Raw genomic sequence first — 15,557 nt, forward strand, 5'->3', positions numbered from 1 at the left:
CTCTCTCCCGATCTCCCTCAAATCTCTCTTCCCTATCTCTCTCTCTCTCCTCACTCCCTATCTCTCTCAAATCTCTCTCTCTCCCTCCCACTATCTCTCTCAAATCTCTCACTCTTTCTATCTCTCTCTGTTTAAACAGAGAAATGAACAGAGTCAGAGACGAGAGAGACAGGTGATTGCGCGAGATGGATCTGTTTGATTTGTAGATTTAAAAATCAGGAATTGGGCCGTTCGGGTTGTTTTATATTGGGGATAATTACAGCAAATATTAGCTAACGCCTACTGTAAGGTTTTAAGTTCCAGTTCTTATTTTCTTTAGCAACTGTGAAAAGACATATTGATTGGCAATTTACAACAATGTACAAAACTTATTAAAACAACCAATTTACTTACTTGAGAAGCCACAACTCGATTATCATCAGCAGATAATAGAACTCGTATAGCATCATAGAGACTAGAAATAGTCTCATTCTTCGGTTCTTTTAATAATGTGATCATTAGCTCATCAACTTTCAGGTCCATGAATAATTCCTTAAGGACCTCATTACCAGTTGCAGCTACAGCAATAACTGAAAAACCACTACTCAACATTGTAACATTATCAGTTCCATCATTTAGAATGCGCATCACAACCTCTGGTCCATAGCTATTTCGAAATATTTCAGTACACTGAAGATCTGCAAACAAAAGATTTACACGTCAATTTGAAGCTCTAATCAAAATAAGATTCGTTTTCATGTCATACCACCTTCATTATGACATTCAATGTCATGCAACTATATCATTTCCAGGTCTCCGACACTTTTTATGTACATATATATTGTTGATGAGCACATATTGCAACATCATGCAAGTATGATAAGTACATTAAAGGTTACGAATCCCCTGCATATTAATCATAAAGAGATATATCACATGCTTGTCATTCTATCAGTCATGTTCATTATCAAAAACAATATGTTACCAACACTCACCATGACTCCTTTCTAGACGCTTCAAAATACTCTGCAGTAAATAGCTTATCTCTTATCCAAGTTTTCTTCATACTGTAAATATACCTCTAAAATAACTTCATTTCCATTATAGTATGTCCTAATCACGCATATTTTCAATTTCAGACTAAATAAGAAAAATCGAGACAAAACCTCGTGCAAAATAATGTAGCCCAAATAAATTCAATTCCATTATAGTACTTATGTCCTAATCACGCATATCTTCATTTTCAGACTAAATAAGAAAAATCGAGACACAACTTTGCGCAAAATAATGTAGCCTATAGTCAACACTCAATATCGAATCCAATAACTTCTTGATGCTACCTCACGACAACAATAACAACATTGATCAATAATGCAACGCGATGAATTTTCCTAAATCCCATATCCTAATAACCTAAAACATTTCCGCAAGTATTAACCAACAATACGCACAAAAACATATAAAACACAATACAGTTTCCAAACAATACGATAAGTAATACTTTACCATGAAGTAAATAAGCCAAAGCATTCAAACACGAAACCAAGCCCCTTCCGCAACCACTAGGAACTCTCGAACAAATCAAACATACCAACTCCAATCCACCATTTCTAGTAGCAATCGCAGCATTCCCCGATCCCTCAACACCACACAACTCCGTCAATTCATTTAAAACTCCAATCACTTCCTCCAAATCAAAATCACTCTTAATTTTAAAATTATCGCAACTCGAATCGATTTCAAACTGTTTTAATTTATTCAAACACTCGATCACTGGATTACTCTCCCCCGGAACATAAGTAACAATACCTACAATATGTAAATAAATAGACACAATTACACACAGATCAGTTCAAAAGTAGCTGAATAGTTCAAAATCAGGATGTGTGTGTATATGTATGTAACCAGAGAGATCGACGCCTTGAAGAGTGAGAGTCTCGATAGCGTCTTGTAGTGCTTCGGTGGGGTCCATTCCGAGATCTTCGATGTTTTCTCTAACTGTATCGTTGAAAGTTTGTTGTGAAATTGTACGGACGGGGCCTGTTACTTGTGGACCTCCCATCTCTCTCTATCTCTCTCTCTCCCTATCTCCCTCAAATCTCTCTTCCCTATCTCTCTCTCTCTCTCCTCACTCCCTATCTCTCTCAAATCTCTCTCTCTCCCTCCCACTATCTCTCTCAAATCTCTCACTCTTTCTATCTCTCTCTGTTTAAACAGAGAAATGAACAGAGTCAAAGACGAGAGAGACAGGTGATTGCGCGAGATGGATCTGTTTGATTTGTAGATTTAAAAACCAGGAATTGGGCCGTTCGGGTTGTTTTATATTGGGGATAATTACAGCAAATATTAGCTAACGCCTACTGTAAGGTTTTAAGTTCCAGTTCTTATTTTCTTTAGCAACTGTGAAAAGACATATTGATTGGCAATTTACAACAATGTACAAAAACTTATTAAAACAACCAATTTACTTACTTGAGAAGCCACAACTCGATTATCATCAGCAGATAATAGAACTCGTATAGCATCATAGAGACTAGAAATAGTCTCATTCTTCTGTTCTTTTAATAATGTGATCATTAGCTCATCAACTTTCAGGTCCATGAATAATTCCTTAAGGACCTCATTACCAGTTGCAGCTACAGCAATAACTGAAAAACCACTACTCAACATTGTAACATTATCAGTTCCATCATTTAGAATGCGCATCACAACCTCTGGTCCATAGCTATTTCGAAATATTTCAGTACACTGAAGATCTGCAAACAAAAGATTTACACGTCAATTTGAAGCTCTAATCAAAATAAGATTCAATTTCATGTCATACCACCTTCATTATGACATTCAATGTCATGCAACTATATCATTTCCAGGTCTCCGACACTTTTTATGTACATATAAATTGTTGATGAGCACATATTGCAACATCATGCAAGTATGATAAGTACATTAAAGGTTACGAATCCCCTGCATATTAATCATAAAGAGATATATCACATGCTTGTCATTCTATCAGTCATGTTCATTATCAAAAACAATATGTTACCAACACTCACCATGACTCCTTTCTAGACGCTTCAAAATACTCTGCAGTAAATAGCTTATCTCTTATCCAAGTTTTCTTCATACTGTAAATATACCTCTAAAATAACTTCATTTCCATTATAGTATGTCCTAATCACGCATATTTTCAATTTCAGACTAAATAAGAAAAATCGAGACAAAACCTCGTGCAAAATAATGTAGCCCAAATAAATTCAATTCCATTATAGTACTTATGTCCTAATCACGCATATCTTCATTTTCAGACTAAATAAGAAAAATCGAGACACAACTTTGCGCAAAATAATGTAGCCTATAGTCAACACTCAATATCGAATCCAATAACTTCTTGATGCTACCTCACGACAACAATAACAACATTGATCAATAATGCAACGCGATGAATTTTCCTAAATCCCATATCCTAATAACCTAAAACATTTCCGCAAGTATTAACCAACAATACGCACAAAAACATATAAAACACAATACAGTTTCCAAACAATACGATAAGTAATACTTTACCATGAAGTAAATAAGCCAAAGCATTCAAACACGAAACCAAGCCCCTTCCACAACCACTAGGAACTCTCGAACAAATCAAACATACCAACTCCAATCCACCATTTCTAGTAGCAATTGCAGCATTCCCCGATCCCTCAACACCACACAGCTCCGTCAATTCATTTAAAACTCCAATCACTTCCTCCAAATCAAAATCACTCTTAATTTTAAAATTATCGCAACTCGAATCGATTTCAAACTGTTTTAATTTATTCAAACACTCGATCACGGGATTACTCTCCCCCGGAACACAAGTAACAATACCTACAATATGTAAATAAATAGACACAATTACACACAGATCAGTTCAAAAGTAGCTGAATAGTTCAAAATCAGTATGTGTGTGTATATGTATGTACCAGAGAGATCGACGCCTTGAAGAGTGAGAGTCTCGATAGCGTCTTGTAGTGCTTCGGTGGGGTCCATTCCGAGATTTTCGATGTTTTCTCTAACTGTATCGTTGAAAGTTTGTTGTGAAATTGTACGGACGGGGCCTGTTACTTGTGGACCTCCCATCTCTCTCTATCTCTCTCTCTCCCTATCTCCCTCAAATCTCTCTTCCCTATCTCTCTCTCTCTCCTCACTCCCTATCTCTCTCAAATCTCTCTCTCTCCCTCCCACTATCTCTCTCAAATCTCTCACTCTTTCTATCTCTCTCTGTTTAAACAGAGAAATGAACAGAGTCAGAGACGAGAGAGACAGGTGATTGCGCGAGATGGATCTGTTTGATTTGTAGATTTAAAAATCAGGAATTGGGCCGTTCGGGTTGTTTTATATTGGGGATAATTACAGCAAATATTAGCTAACGCCTACTGTAAGGTTTTAAGTTCCAGTTCTTATTTTCTTTAGCAACTGTGAAAAGACATATTGATTGGCAATTTACAACAATGTACAAAACTTATTAAAACAACCAATTTACTTACTTGAGAAGCCACAACTCGATTATCATCAGCAGATAATAGAACTCGTATAGCATCATAGAGACTAGAAATAGTCTCATTCTTCTGTTCTTTTAATAATGTGATCATTAGCTCATCAACTTTCAGGTCCATGAATAATTCCTTAAGGACCTCATTACCAGTTGCAGCTACAGCAATAACTGAAAAACCACTACTCAACATTGTAACATTATCAGTTCCATCATTTAGAATGCGCATCACAACCTCTGGTCCATAGCTATTTCGAAATATTTCAGTACACTGAAGATCTGCAAACAAAAGATTTACACGTCAATTTGAAGCTCTAATCAAAATAAGATTCGATTTCATGTCATACCACCTTCATTATGACATTCAATGTCATGCAACTATATCATTTCCAGGTCTCCGACACTTTTTATGTACATATAAATTGTTGATGAGCACATATTGCAACATCATGCAAGTATGATAAGTACATTAAAGGTTACGAATCCCCTGCATATTAATCATAAAGAGATATATCACATGCTTGTCATTCTATCAGTCATGTTCATTATCAAAAACAATATGTTACCAACACTCACCATGACTCCTTTCTAGACGCTTCAAAATACTCTGCAGTAAATAGCTTATCTCTTATCCAAGTTTTCTTCATACTGTAAATATACCTCTAAAATAACTTCATTTCCATTATAGTATGTCCTAATCACGCATATTTTCAATTTCAGACTAAATAAGAAAAATCGAGACAAAACCTCGTGCAAAATAATGTAGCCCAAATAAATTCAATTCCATTATAGTACTTATGTCCTAATCACGCATATCTTCATTTTCAGACTAAATAAGAAAAATCGAGACACAACTTTGCGCAAAATAATGTAGCCTATAGTCAACACTCAATATCGAATCCAATAACTTCTTGATGCTACCTCACGACAACAATAACAACATTGATCAATAATGCAACGCGATGAATTTTCCTAAATCCCATATCCTAATAACCTAAAACATTTCCGCAAGTATTAACCAACAATATGCACAAAAACATATAAAACACAATACAGTTTCCAAACAATACGATAAGTAATACTTTACCATGAAGTAAATAAGCCAAAGCATTCAAACACGAAACCAAGCCCCTTCCGCAACCACTAGGAACTCTCGAACAAATCAAACATACCAACTCCAATCCACCATTTCTAGTAGCAATCATAGCATTCCCCGATCCCTCAACACCACACAACTCCGTCAATTCATTTAAAACTCCAATCACTTCCTCCAAATCAAAATCACTCTTAATTTTAAAATTATCGCAACTCGAATCGATTTCAAACTGTTTTAATTTATTCAAACACTCGATCACTGGATTACTCTCCCCCGGAACACAAGTAACAATACCTACAATATGTAAATAAATAGACACAATTACACACAGATCAGTTCAAAAGTAGCTGAATAGTTCAAAATCAGGATGTGTGTGTATATGTATGTACCAGAGAGATCGACGCCTTGAAGAGTGAGAGTCTCGATAGCGTCTTGTAGTGCTTCGGTGGGGTCCATTCCGAGATCTTCGATGTTTTCTCTAACTGTATCGTTGAAAGTTTGTTGTGAAATTGTACGGACGGGGCCTGTTACTTGTGGACCTCCCATCTCTCTCTATCTCTCTCTCTCCCTATCTCCCTCAAATCTCTCTTCCCTATCTCTCTCTCTCTCTCCTCACTCCCTATCTCTCTCAAATCTCTCTCTCTCCCTCCCACTATCTCTCTCAAATCTCTCACTCTTTCTATCTCTCTCTGTTTAAACAGAGAAATGAACAGAGTCAGAGACGAGAGAGACAGGTGATTGCGCGAGATGGATCTGTTTGATTTGTAGATTTAAAAATCAGGAATTGGGTCGTTCGGGTTGTTTTATATTGGGGATAATTACAGCAAATATTAGCTAACGCCTACTGTAAGGTTTTAAGTTCCAGTTCTTATTTTCTTTAGCAACTGTGAAAAGACATATTGATTGGCAATTTACAACAATGTACAAAACTTATTAAAACAACCAATTTACTTACTTGAGAAGCCACAACTCGATTATCATCAGCAGATAATAGAACTCGTATAGCATCATAGAGACTAGAAATAGTCTCATTCTTCTGTTCTTTTAATAATGTGATCATTAGCTCATCAACTTTCAGGTCCATGAATAATTCCTTAAGGACCTCATTACCAGTTGCAGCTACAGCAATAACTGAAAAACCACTACTCAATATTGTAACATTATCAGTTCCATCATTTAGAATGCGCATCACAACCTCTGGTCCATAGCTATTTCGAAATATTTCAGTACACTGAAGATCTGCAAACAAAAGATTTACACGTCAATTTGAAGCTCTAATCAAAATAAGATTCGATTTCATGTCATACCACCTTCATTATGACATTCAATGTCATGCAACTATATCATTTCCTGGTCTCCGACACTTTTTATGTACATATAAATTGTTGATGAGCACATATTGCAACATCATGCAAGTATGATAAGTACATTAAAGGTTACGAATCCCCTGCATATTAATCATAAAGAGATATATCACATGCTTGTCATTCTATCAGTCATGTTCATTATCAAAAACAATATGTTACCAACACTCACCATGACTCCTTTCTAGACGCTTCAAAATACTCTGCAGTAAATAGCTTATCTCTTATCCAAGTTTTCTTCATACTGTAAATATACCTCTAAAATAACTTCATTTCCATTATAGTATGTCCTAATCACGCATATTTTGAATTTCAGACTAAATAAGAAAAATCGAGACAAAACCTCGTGCAAAATAATGTAGCCCAAATAAATTCAATTCCATTATAGTACTTATGTCCTAATCATGCATATCTTCATTTTCAGACTAAATAAGAAAAATCGAAACACAACTTTGCGCAAAATAATGTAGCCTATAGTCAACACTCAATATCGAATCCAATAACTTCTTGATGCTACCTCACGACAACAATAACAACATTGATCAATAATGCAACGCGATGAATTTTCCTAAATCCCATATCCTAATAACCTAAAACATTTCCGCAAGTATTAACCAACAATACGCACAAAAACATATAAAACACAATACAGTTTCCAAACAATACGATAAGTAATACTTTACCATGAAGTAAATAAGCCAAAGCATTCAAACACGAAACCAAGCCCCTTCTGCAACCACTAGGAACTCTCGAACAAATCAAACATACCAACTCCAATCCACCATTTCTAGTAGCAATCGCAGCATTCCCAGATCCCTCAACACCACACAACTCCGTCAATTCATTTAAAACTCCAATCACTTCCTCCAAATCAAAATCACTCTTAATTTTAAAATTATCGCAACTCGAATCGATTTCAAACTGTTTTAATTTATTCAAACACTCGATCACTGGATTACTCTCCCCCGGAACACAAGTAACAATACCTACAATATGTAAATAAATAGACACAATTACACACAGATCAGTTCAAAAGTAGCTGAATAGTTCAAAATCAGGATGTGTGTGTATATGTATGTACCAGAGAGATCGACGCCTTGAAGAGTGAGAGTCTCGATAGCGTCTTGTAGTGCTTCGGTGGGGTCCATTCCGAGATCTTCGATGTTTTCTCTAACTGTATCGTTGAAAGTTTGTTGTGAAATTGTACGGACGGGGCCTGTTACTTGTGGACCTCCCATCTCTCTCTATCTCTCTCTCTCTCTCTCTCCCTATCTCCCTCAAATCTCTCTTCCCTATCTCTCTCTCTCTCCTCACTCCCTATCTCTCTCAAATCTCTCTCTCTCCCTCCCACTATCTCTCTCAAATCTCTCACTCTTTCTATCTCTCTCTGTTTAAACAGAGAAATGAACAGAGTCAGAGACGAGAGAGACAGGTGATTGCGCGAGATGGATCTGTTTGATTTGTAGATTTAAAAATCAGGAATTGGGCCGTTCGGGTTGTTTTATATTGGGGATAATTACAGCAAATATTAGCTAACGCCTACTGTAAGGTTTTAAGTTCCAGTTCTTATTTTCTTTAGCAACTGTGAAAAGACATATTGATTGGCAATTTACAACAATGTACAAAACTTATTAAAACAACCAATTTACTTACTTGAGAAGCCACAACTCGATTATCATCAGCAGATAATAGAACTCGTATAGCATCATAGAGACTAGAAATAGTCTCATTCTTCGGTTCTTTTAATAATGTGATCATTAGCTCATCAACTTTCAGGTCCATGAATAATTCCTTAAGGACCTCATTACCAGTTGCAGCTACAGCAATAACTGAAAAACCACTACTCAACATTGTAACATTATCAGTTCCATCATTTAGAATGCGCATCACAACCTCTGGTCCATAGCTATTTCGAAATATTTCAGTACACTGAAGATCTGCAAACAAAAGATTTACACGTCAATTTGAAGCTCTAATCAAAATAAGATTCGTTTTCATGTCATACCACCTTCATTATGACATTCAATGTCATGCAACTATATCATTTCCAGGTCTCCGACACTTTTTATGTACATATAAATTGTTGATGAGCACATATTGCAACATCATGCAAGTATGATAAGTACATTAAAGGTTACGAATCCCCTGCATATTAATCATAAAGAGATATATCACATGCTTGTCATTCTATCAGTCATGTTCATTATCAAAAACAATATGTTACCAACACTCACCATGACTCCTTTCTAGACGCTTCAAAATACTCTGCAGTAAATAGCTTATCTCTTATCCAAGTTTTCTTCATACTGTAAATATACCTCTAAAATAACTTCATTTCCATTATAGTATGTCCTAATCACGCATATTTTCAATTTCAGACTAAATAAGAAAAATCGAGACAAAACCTCGTGCAAAATAATGTAGCCCAAATAAATTCAATTCCATTATAGTACTTATGTCCTAATCACGCATATCTTCATTTTCAGACTAAATAAGAAAAATCGAGACACAACTTTGGGCAAAAAATTGTAGCCTATAGTCAACACTCAATATCGAATCCAATAACTTCTTGATGCTACCTCACGACAACAATAACAACATTGATCAATAATGCAACGCGATGAATTTTCCTAAATCCCATATCCTAATAACCTAAAACATTTCCGCAAGTATTAACCAACAATACGCACAAAAACATATAAAACACAATACAGTTTCCAAACAATACGATAAGTAATACTTTACCATGAAGTAAATAAGCCAAAGCATTCAAACACGAAACCAAGCCCCTTCCGCAACCACTAGGAACTCTCGAATAAATCAAATATACCAACTCCAATCCACCATTTCTAGTAGCAATCGCAGCATTCCCCGATCCCTCAACACCACACAACTCCGTCAATTCATTTAAAACTCCAATCACTTCCTCCAAATCAAAATCACTCTTAATTTTAGAATTATAGCAACTCGAATCGATTTCAAACTGTTTTAATTTATTCAAACACTCGATCACTGGATTACTCTCCCCCGGAACACAAGTAACAATACCTACAATATGTAAATAAATAGACACAATTACACACAGATCAGTTCAAAAGTAGCTGAATAGTTCAAAATCAGTATGTGTGTATATATGTATGTACCAGAGAGATCGACGCCTTGAAGAGTGAGAGTCTCGATAGCGTCTTGTAGTGCTTCGGTGGGGTCCATTCCCAGATCTTCGATGTTTTCTCTAACTGTATCGTTGAAAGTTTGTTGTGAAATTGTACGGACGGGGCCTGTTACTTGTGGACCTCCCATCTCTCTCTATCTCTCTCTCTCCCTCCCTCTCTCTCTCTCCCTATCTCTCTCAAATCTCTCTCTCCACTATCTCTCTCAAATCTCTCTCTCCTCCACTATCTCGCTCAAATCTCTCTCTCTCTTCCTATCTCTCTCAAATCTCTCACTCTTTATATATCTCTCTCTCACTGTTTGAAAAGAGAAATGGACGGAGCCAGAGACGAGAGAGACAGGTGATTGCGCGAGATGGATCTGTTTGATTCGTAGATTTAAAAATCAGGAATTGGGCCGTTCGGGTTGTTTTATATTGACCAAATATTTCATTCTCTATATACTTCAGAGAAAAAACTGAAAAATTAATATAACTAATTTCTGGACTTCTGATTTCTAACATATCAGATGACACTATATCCTAAAGGCTACAGAGTACACAAACAATTATAAAACTCTAAAAATCCTTGATTTTACAGATTAATCATTCAATTAATTGTTATAAAATATTCACCGATTTGATTTTGAAATTCAATTAATTAATGCACATTTTTATTAAAATAATATGTCAAGCTTACAAAGTTTAATATTATTATACTCTCTCATCCCAATTTATCTGTATTATTTTAACTTTTTTCGGTCAAATTAACTTAATTTTGACCAAAAAAATACATATAGTAAATAATCAAAGATATTTATAAAAATTATATCATTAGAAATTACATTTAATTTACTTTAATATGTATTTTTAATATTTTTAAATAGTGATTTTTTTTATTTACGGTCAAAATCAATTTTGACCATCACAAGTCAAACAAGTAAGATAAAATGTCACGGAAAAAGTAATGTTTTAATATAACCAATAACTAGCATAATAACCCATGCGAGGTACGGGTCATTTTATAGAGTTTTTTATGTATGCAATTATAATGTTTTTAGTTATATTCTTATTTGTAAATGTTGTATAATGTCTAACGTATTTATCTGTGTATCATTTTCATACAAAACATTACTAAATTACACAACGTTTCCAATATATCTTATTAAGAAAAATATATGTATTCTTGTTTGTGTTGTATAATTATATTTAATGAATGAATATAAACAGGGTAGTGAGTGTACGTTTAAAATGAAACAAATAAACTTAATATGTAGAATGTCGTTGGTATGTTTACAAAAAAAAATTAAAAACTAACATATATGTTGAATACAGAGTTAACCAAAATTTTTGAATTTCATTTAAATAAACTATATAACTGGTCTATATTATTACTGAGTTCTCTACTAACTTACAGCTAATTTACTCAATTTAAAAAGATAAAAAATGAATAACTGAATTCAGAATTACTTGCGATCATAATATAAAATAATATAAAATTTACATTACTGTTAATATAAAAGTCGATTTTAATGAAAAATGTTAGTTTTTGAAATTTAACATATGTATGTTTGGAAAAATGTTAGTTTTTTTACACTACTCTTAACAAAATAAGATTAAGTTATATGTGTCTATGTTAGCATGTGAATTATTGTATGTTACATTTCTTAGAAAATTACGATGGTTTCAATTATTTATATGCTAAATATCTGATTTATGTACATGTATAATCATTATTTATATCTAGTGAGGCAATTGATTACTTAAATAACATGTATTTATAATTATTCAAAATTAAAATTATGTAATAAATAAATTGCAATAATTTATATATGGTATTCACATTATCACTGACAAACAATTCATATCTGTTTTGTACGCGACCGAGTATCAATCATGTAACATAAAAATAAATTATATATTGTAAGACTTATTATTGATGTTCATGATTTTTTTCAAGAATTTGAAGGAAAAATTGTAATTATATTGTTATTTAAATTATTTTTAAGTTTCTTTTATTACAACTCTAATATTTCTTCATATAATAATTTGATAATATTGTATACTATTTTCCTAAAATTAAATATTTTTCAATTCGATAAAGTTTTATAAATGGTTAAATATCAAAGTGGTCACTCAACTGAAGGTCATATATCAGTTTAATCATCAAACTTAACGAGGTATCATTTGAATCACTAAAGTAATAATAAATATCAAACAGATACCTCAAAATATGTGCTCGAGAATTAAAATTTATTTTATGGAGTTCTAAATATTTTTCTTGAATCCTATTATACCTCAAAATATTTTTCTTTAATGTTAAATAAAATATTCTTTTAGCACACTTACATATTATGTGTATGTTGAAAAGCTCATGTGACAATATGGTGTGGTGGTACGAGTTTGTATAGAAAAATGAAGCAATCCGAGTTCGATTCCCACAAAACACAACTTTTATATAAATATTAAAAACAGAGGTAGTTTAGTCTTTTCAATGAGACTTTTTAATCTCAAAATATTATTCCCTTGTTGTGCTATTATATATAGAAGAGATATTTTGATTAATTATTCCAATATAGAAGTGATTAACATGGATGGAAAGAAACAAAGATAATAATAATTCATTTACAGCTGAGAAACAACTAGAAAAACTTGTCATCTACAATTAAGAAGAAATGAAGAGATTAACATGGATGGAAAGGAGAAACAAATGCTAATAACTGACACTTATTGCAATGATAGAACCAGCGATCTGTGTTTATTTCTTTAGAGCAAAACTCACAGTCAAACTCATGCTCATGTTTTTCGACCATGCCAGCATCATATATCAAGTCCAGTGGGTGAGGATCCCACTTGCTTAGTTACCCGGACTCTTCATTTTGCTTCGATTACCCGTGTCGGACACTCGACACTCGGACATGGGTATAGACACTTGGACACTTATTTTAGACAAAAAATATGTAAATTTTTCAGAATATTGTCGAGTCCGACACTTGGATACGAACCCATGTCTGACACTCATACCCGAGTCCGGGTAACATAGCCCACCTGTGTTTGTATGTTCTTCGTACGTAATACATCTTCCATATATATAGAACTTGCAATCATTACATCCGTACATACATCCAAACAAAGGAAATCTGCATCCATTACAATAAGCATAACGACGAGCACTTACTAAAAATTGATTGAGTTGATGAGGGTGAGCTTCGTATTTGATACTCTTGGGTAAGATCACACATCCAATACGATAAGTTCGTGCCCCACTTACACTATAGAATATACCATTGCACAAAACTCGAGAGCCATCACACCACAACAACTTGAATAATTCACTATACTTCTTTGCTAACAATGTTTTACCTGGCCAAAGGTGATGCACAATCTCTCTAGGTAACTCCGCACATATTTAATGCAGAAAAAAATTACAAGGAAAACAAGCATAACAGGATTGACATTCATCAATTCAGATGGGCTTGACACAACCATCACAAAGCAATAGTATTTCATCATCATTTTTCTGATCATACTGTTGGGATTTAATCTAAACTTATTTGTTTTAGTTGTTATTATTTAATAATTATTATGTGGAGTGTTTTATTTACATGACTTGGTCATGCAGCAGTAGAGAGTTTTTAGGAAGTTTGAATAAGGTCTCAGTAGTGGATACGTGTTAGTAGTCGTGTCAGTAGTTGTGTCTGTTTTCATGCCACCTTGTTAGGCATCAATTTCTATTTATTAACGTTGTAACCATCTTTTTTATTACCACTGATAATATATTTTGTTTTCCCAATTTTACAAGAATAAACACCTTTGTCCGTATATTTGTATTGCAGTGTTCAGTTTCTACATTTGGTATCCGAGCTCCAGGTGTTGTATGCCCAAATATCAACCTAAACACACAAATGTAATCATGGAGATAATCAAGACAAAAGAAGGCTTTGTGGGTTTAAGCTATCCAATTCTAACGAAAAGTAACTATACAACATGGTCCCTGAAAATGAAAGTTTTCATGAAGGCTCAAGGTGTTTGGGGTGCGATCGAAGAAGACCCAAAGACTGTTTTTGATGAGAGGACGGTACAGATAGCTCTTGCAGCTATATACCAAGGCGTGCCAGAAGAAGTACTACTGACTATTGCTGAGAAAGAAATCGCAAAGGAATCTTGGGAAGCCATTAAAACCATGTGTGTAGGAGCAGAGTGAGTGAAGGAGGCTAAGGTATAAATGTTAAAGGGAGAGTTTGAGTCTCTTACCATGAAGGAGACAGATAACATCGATGATTTTTGTATGAAGCTGAGCGGGATAGCAACCAACATACGGGTTTTTGGAGAAGTGATGGAGGAGTCAAGCGTTGTGAGAAAGATCCTACGTGCAGTCCCTGGTAAATTTATCCAGATAGCTTAAAATATCGAACAGTTCGGAGACATGAAAGCTATGACGGTTGAAGAGTTAGTGGGTCGTCTTAAAGCTCACGAGGAGAGGATGAAGGGCGGGTCTGAGAGCGCAGACAGACAACAACTTCTCTTGGCATCTCAGAATCAAAAAACTAAAGGTGGTTATTTCCGTGACAAGAGTAGGATCAGGTGCTACAACTGTAACACCTTGGGACACTATGCATCAGAATGTAGCAAATCACGACGGGAAAGAGATAAAAGGTAGGAAGTAAACATGGCAGTCGTCGAGGATGATGAACCAGCATTATTATAGCCATACAGGCTCAGATTAATAGCCATACGGGCTCAGATTATTAGCCATACGAGCTCAGTTGAATAGCCATACGGGCTCAGATTATTAGCCATACGGGCTCAGTCGAATAAGCCATACGGGCTGGAAGAATTGCATGAGACAAGTTTAGATTAAGGGAGAAATTGTTGGGATTTAATCTAAACTTATTTGTTTTAGTTGTTATTATTTAATAATTATTATGTGGAGTGTTTTATTTACATGACTTGGTCATGCAGCAGTAGAGAGTTTTTAGGAAGTTTGAATAAGGTCTCAGTAGTGGATACGTGTTAGTAGTCGTGTCAGTAGTTGTGTCTGTTTTCATGCCACCTTGTTAGGCATCAGTTTCTGTTTATTAACGTTGTAACCAACTTTTTTATTATCACTGATAATACATTTTGTTTTCCCAGTTTTACAAGAATAAACAACCTTGTCCGTATATTTGTATTGTAGTGTTCAGTTTCTACACATACAACTAATTAGTTGTAATGAGTTTACGATCATGTTCTTCATGAGACCAATGTTTAATGTAATTCGTTGCACTAAAGATGCTATTACTGTTATAAGAATCCGATAGAGTAATCTTATCCTTGATTAATCGCTCAAGCAATAGATTTAGGGATATTTCATCAGCTGCTGGAAGGTGCACCAAATCAGGATATGTTTCGTTCTCACTAGAGATGAAAACCAAAAAACATAGAGAATTAGTATATAAA

The 15,557-nt window shown here is 34.5% G+C and overlaps 1 protein-coding gene across 15 annotated transcripts; it reads right to left on the reverse strand.

Annotated features, from left to right (window-relative positions):
- Nucleotides 1–53: 53 nt before the first annotated feature.
- Nucleotides 54–10,597, reverse strand: LOC141701208 (uncharacterized). 15 transcript variants are annotated; one of them, XM_074504890.1, is made up of 4 exons: nt 1,885–2,188; nt 1,486–1,788; nt 394–677; nt 54–191 (listed from the first exon to the last, which is right to left on the reverse strand). In XM_074504890.1, exons 1-4 carry the CDS (start codon nt 2,039–2,041, stop codon nt 132–134), a joined length of 804 nt encoding a protein of 267 aa, XP_074360991.1. In that variant the 5' UTR covers nt 2,042–2,188; the 3' UTR covers nt 54–131. The 15 variants fall into 15 exon arrangements, with proteins under 15 accessions (XP_074360991.1, XP_074360987.1, XP_074360996.1 ...); XM_074504895.1 differs by lacking the exons at nt 54–191; nt 1,486–1,788; nt 1,885–2,188 and adding exons at nt 2,452–2,735; nt 3,544–3,846; nt 3,942–4,430 and having other exon boundaries at nt 479–677; XM_074504896.1 differs by lacking the exons at nt 54–191; nt 394–677; nt 1,885–2,188 and adding exons at nt 2,452–2,735; nt 3,544–3,846; nt 3,942–4,430 and having other exon boundaries at nt 1,607–1,788.
- Between the last annotated feature and the right edge of the window lie 4,960 nt (nt 10,598–15,557).

The sequence above is a fragment of the Apium graveolens genome, unplaced genomic scaffold, assembly GCF_009905375.1.
Source record: "Apium graveolens cultivar Ventura unplaced genomic scaffold, ASM990537v1 ctg3578, whole genome shotgun sequence".
Lineage (NCBI taxonomy): Eukaryota > Viridiplantae > Streptophyta > Magnoliopsida > Apiales > Apiaceae > Apium > Apium graveolens.

Bases quoted from the DNA above. Each gene is read 5' to 3' on its own strand.
- LOC141701208 (XM_074504886.1), bottom strand. From the start codon at position 2,041: ATGGGAGGTCCACAAGTAACAGGCCCCGTCCGTACAATTTCACAACAA. The intron at 1,789-1,884 runs GTTACATACATA...TACATATTGTAG, and splicing joins TCAAGGCGTCGATCTCTCTG to GTATTGTTACTTATGTTCCG. The intron at 678-1,485 runs GTAAAGTATTAC...TTTTGTTTGCAG, and splicing joins TTTGGCTTATTTACTTCATG to ATCTTCAGTGTACTGAAATA.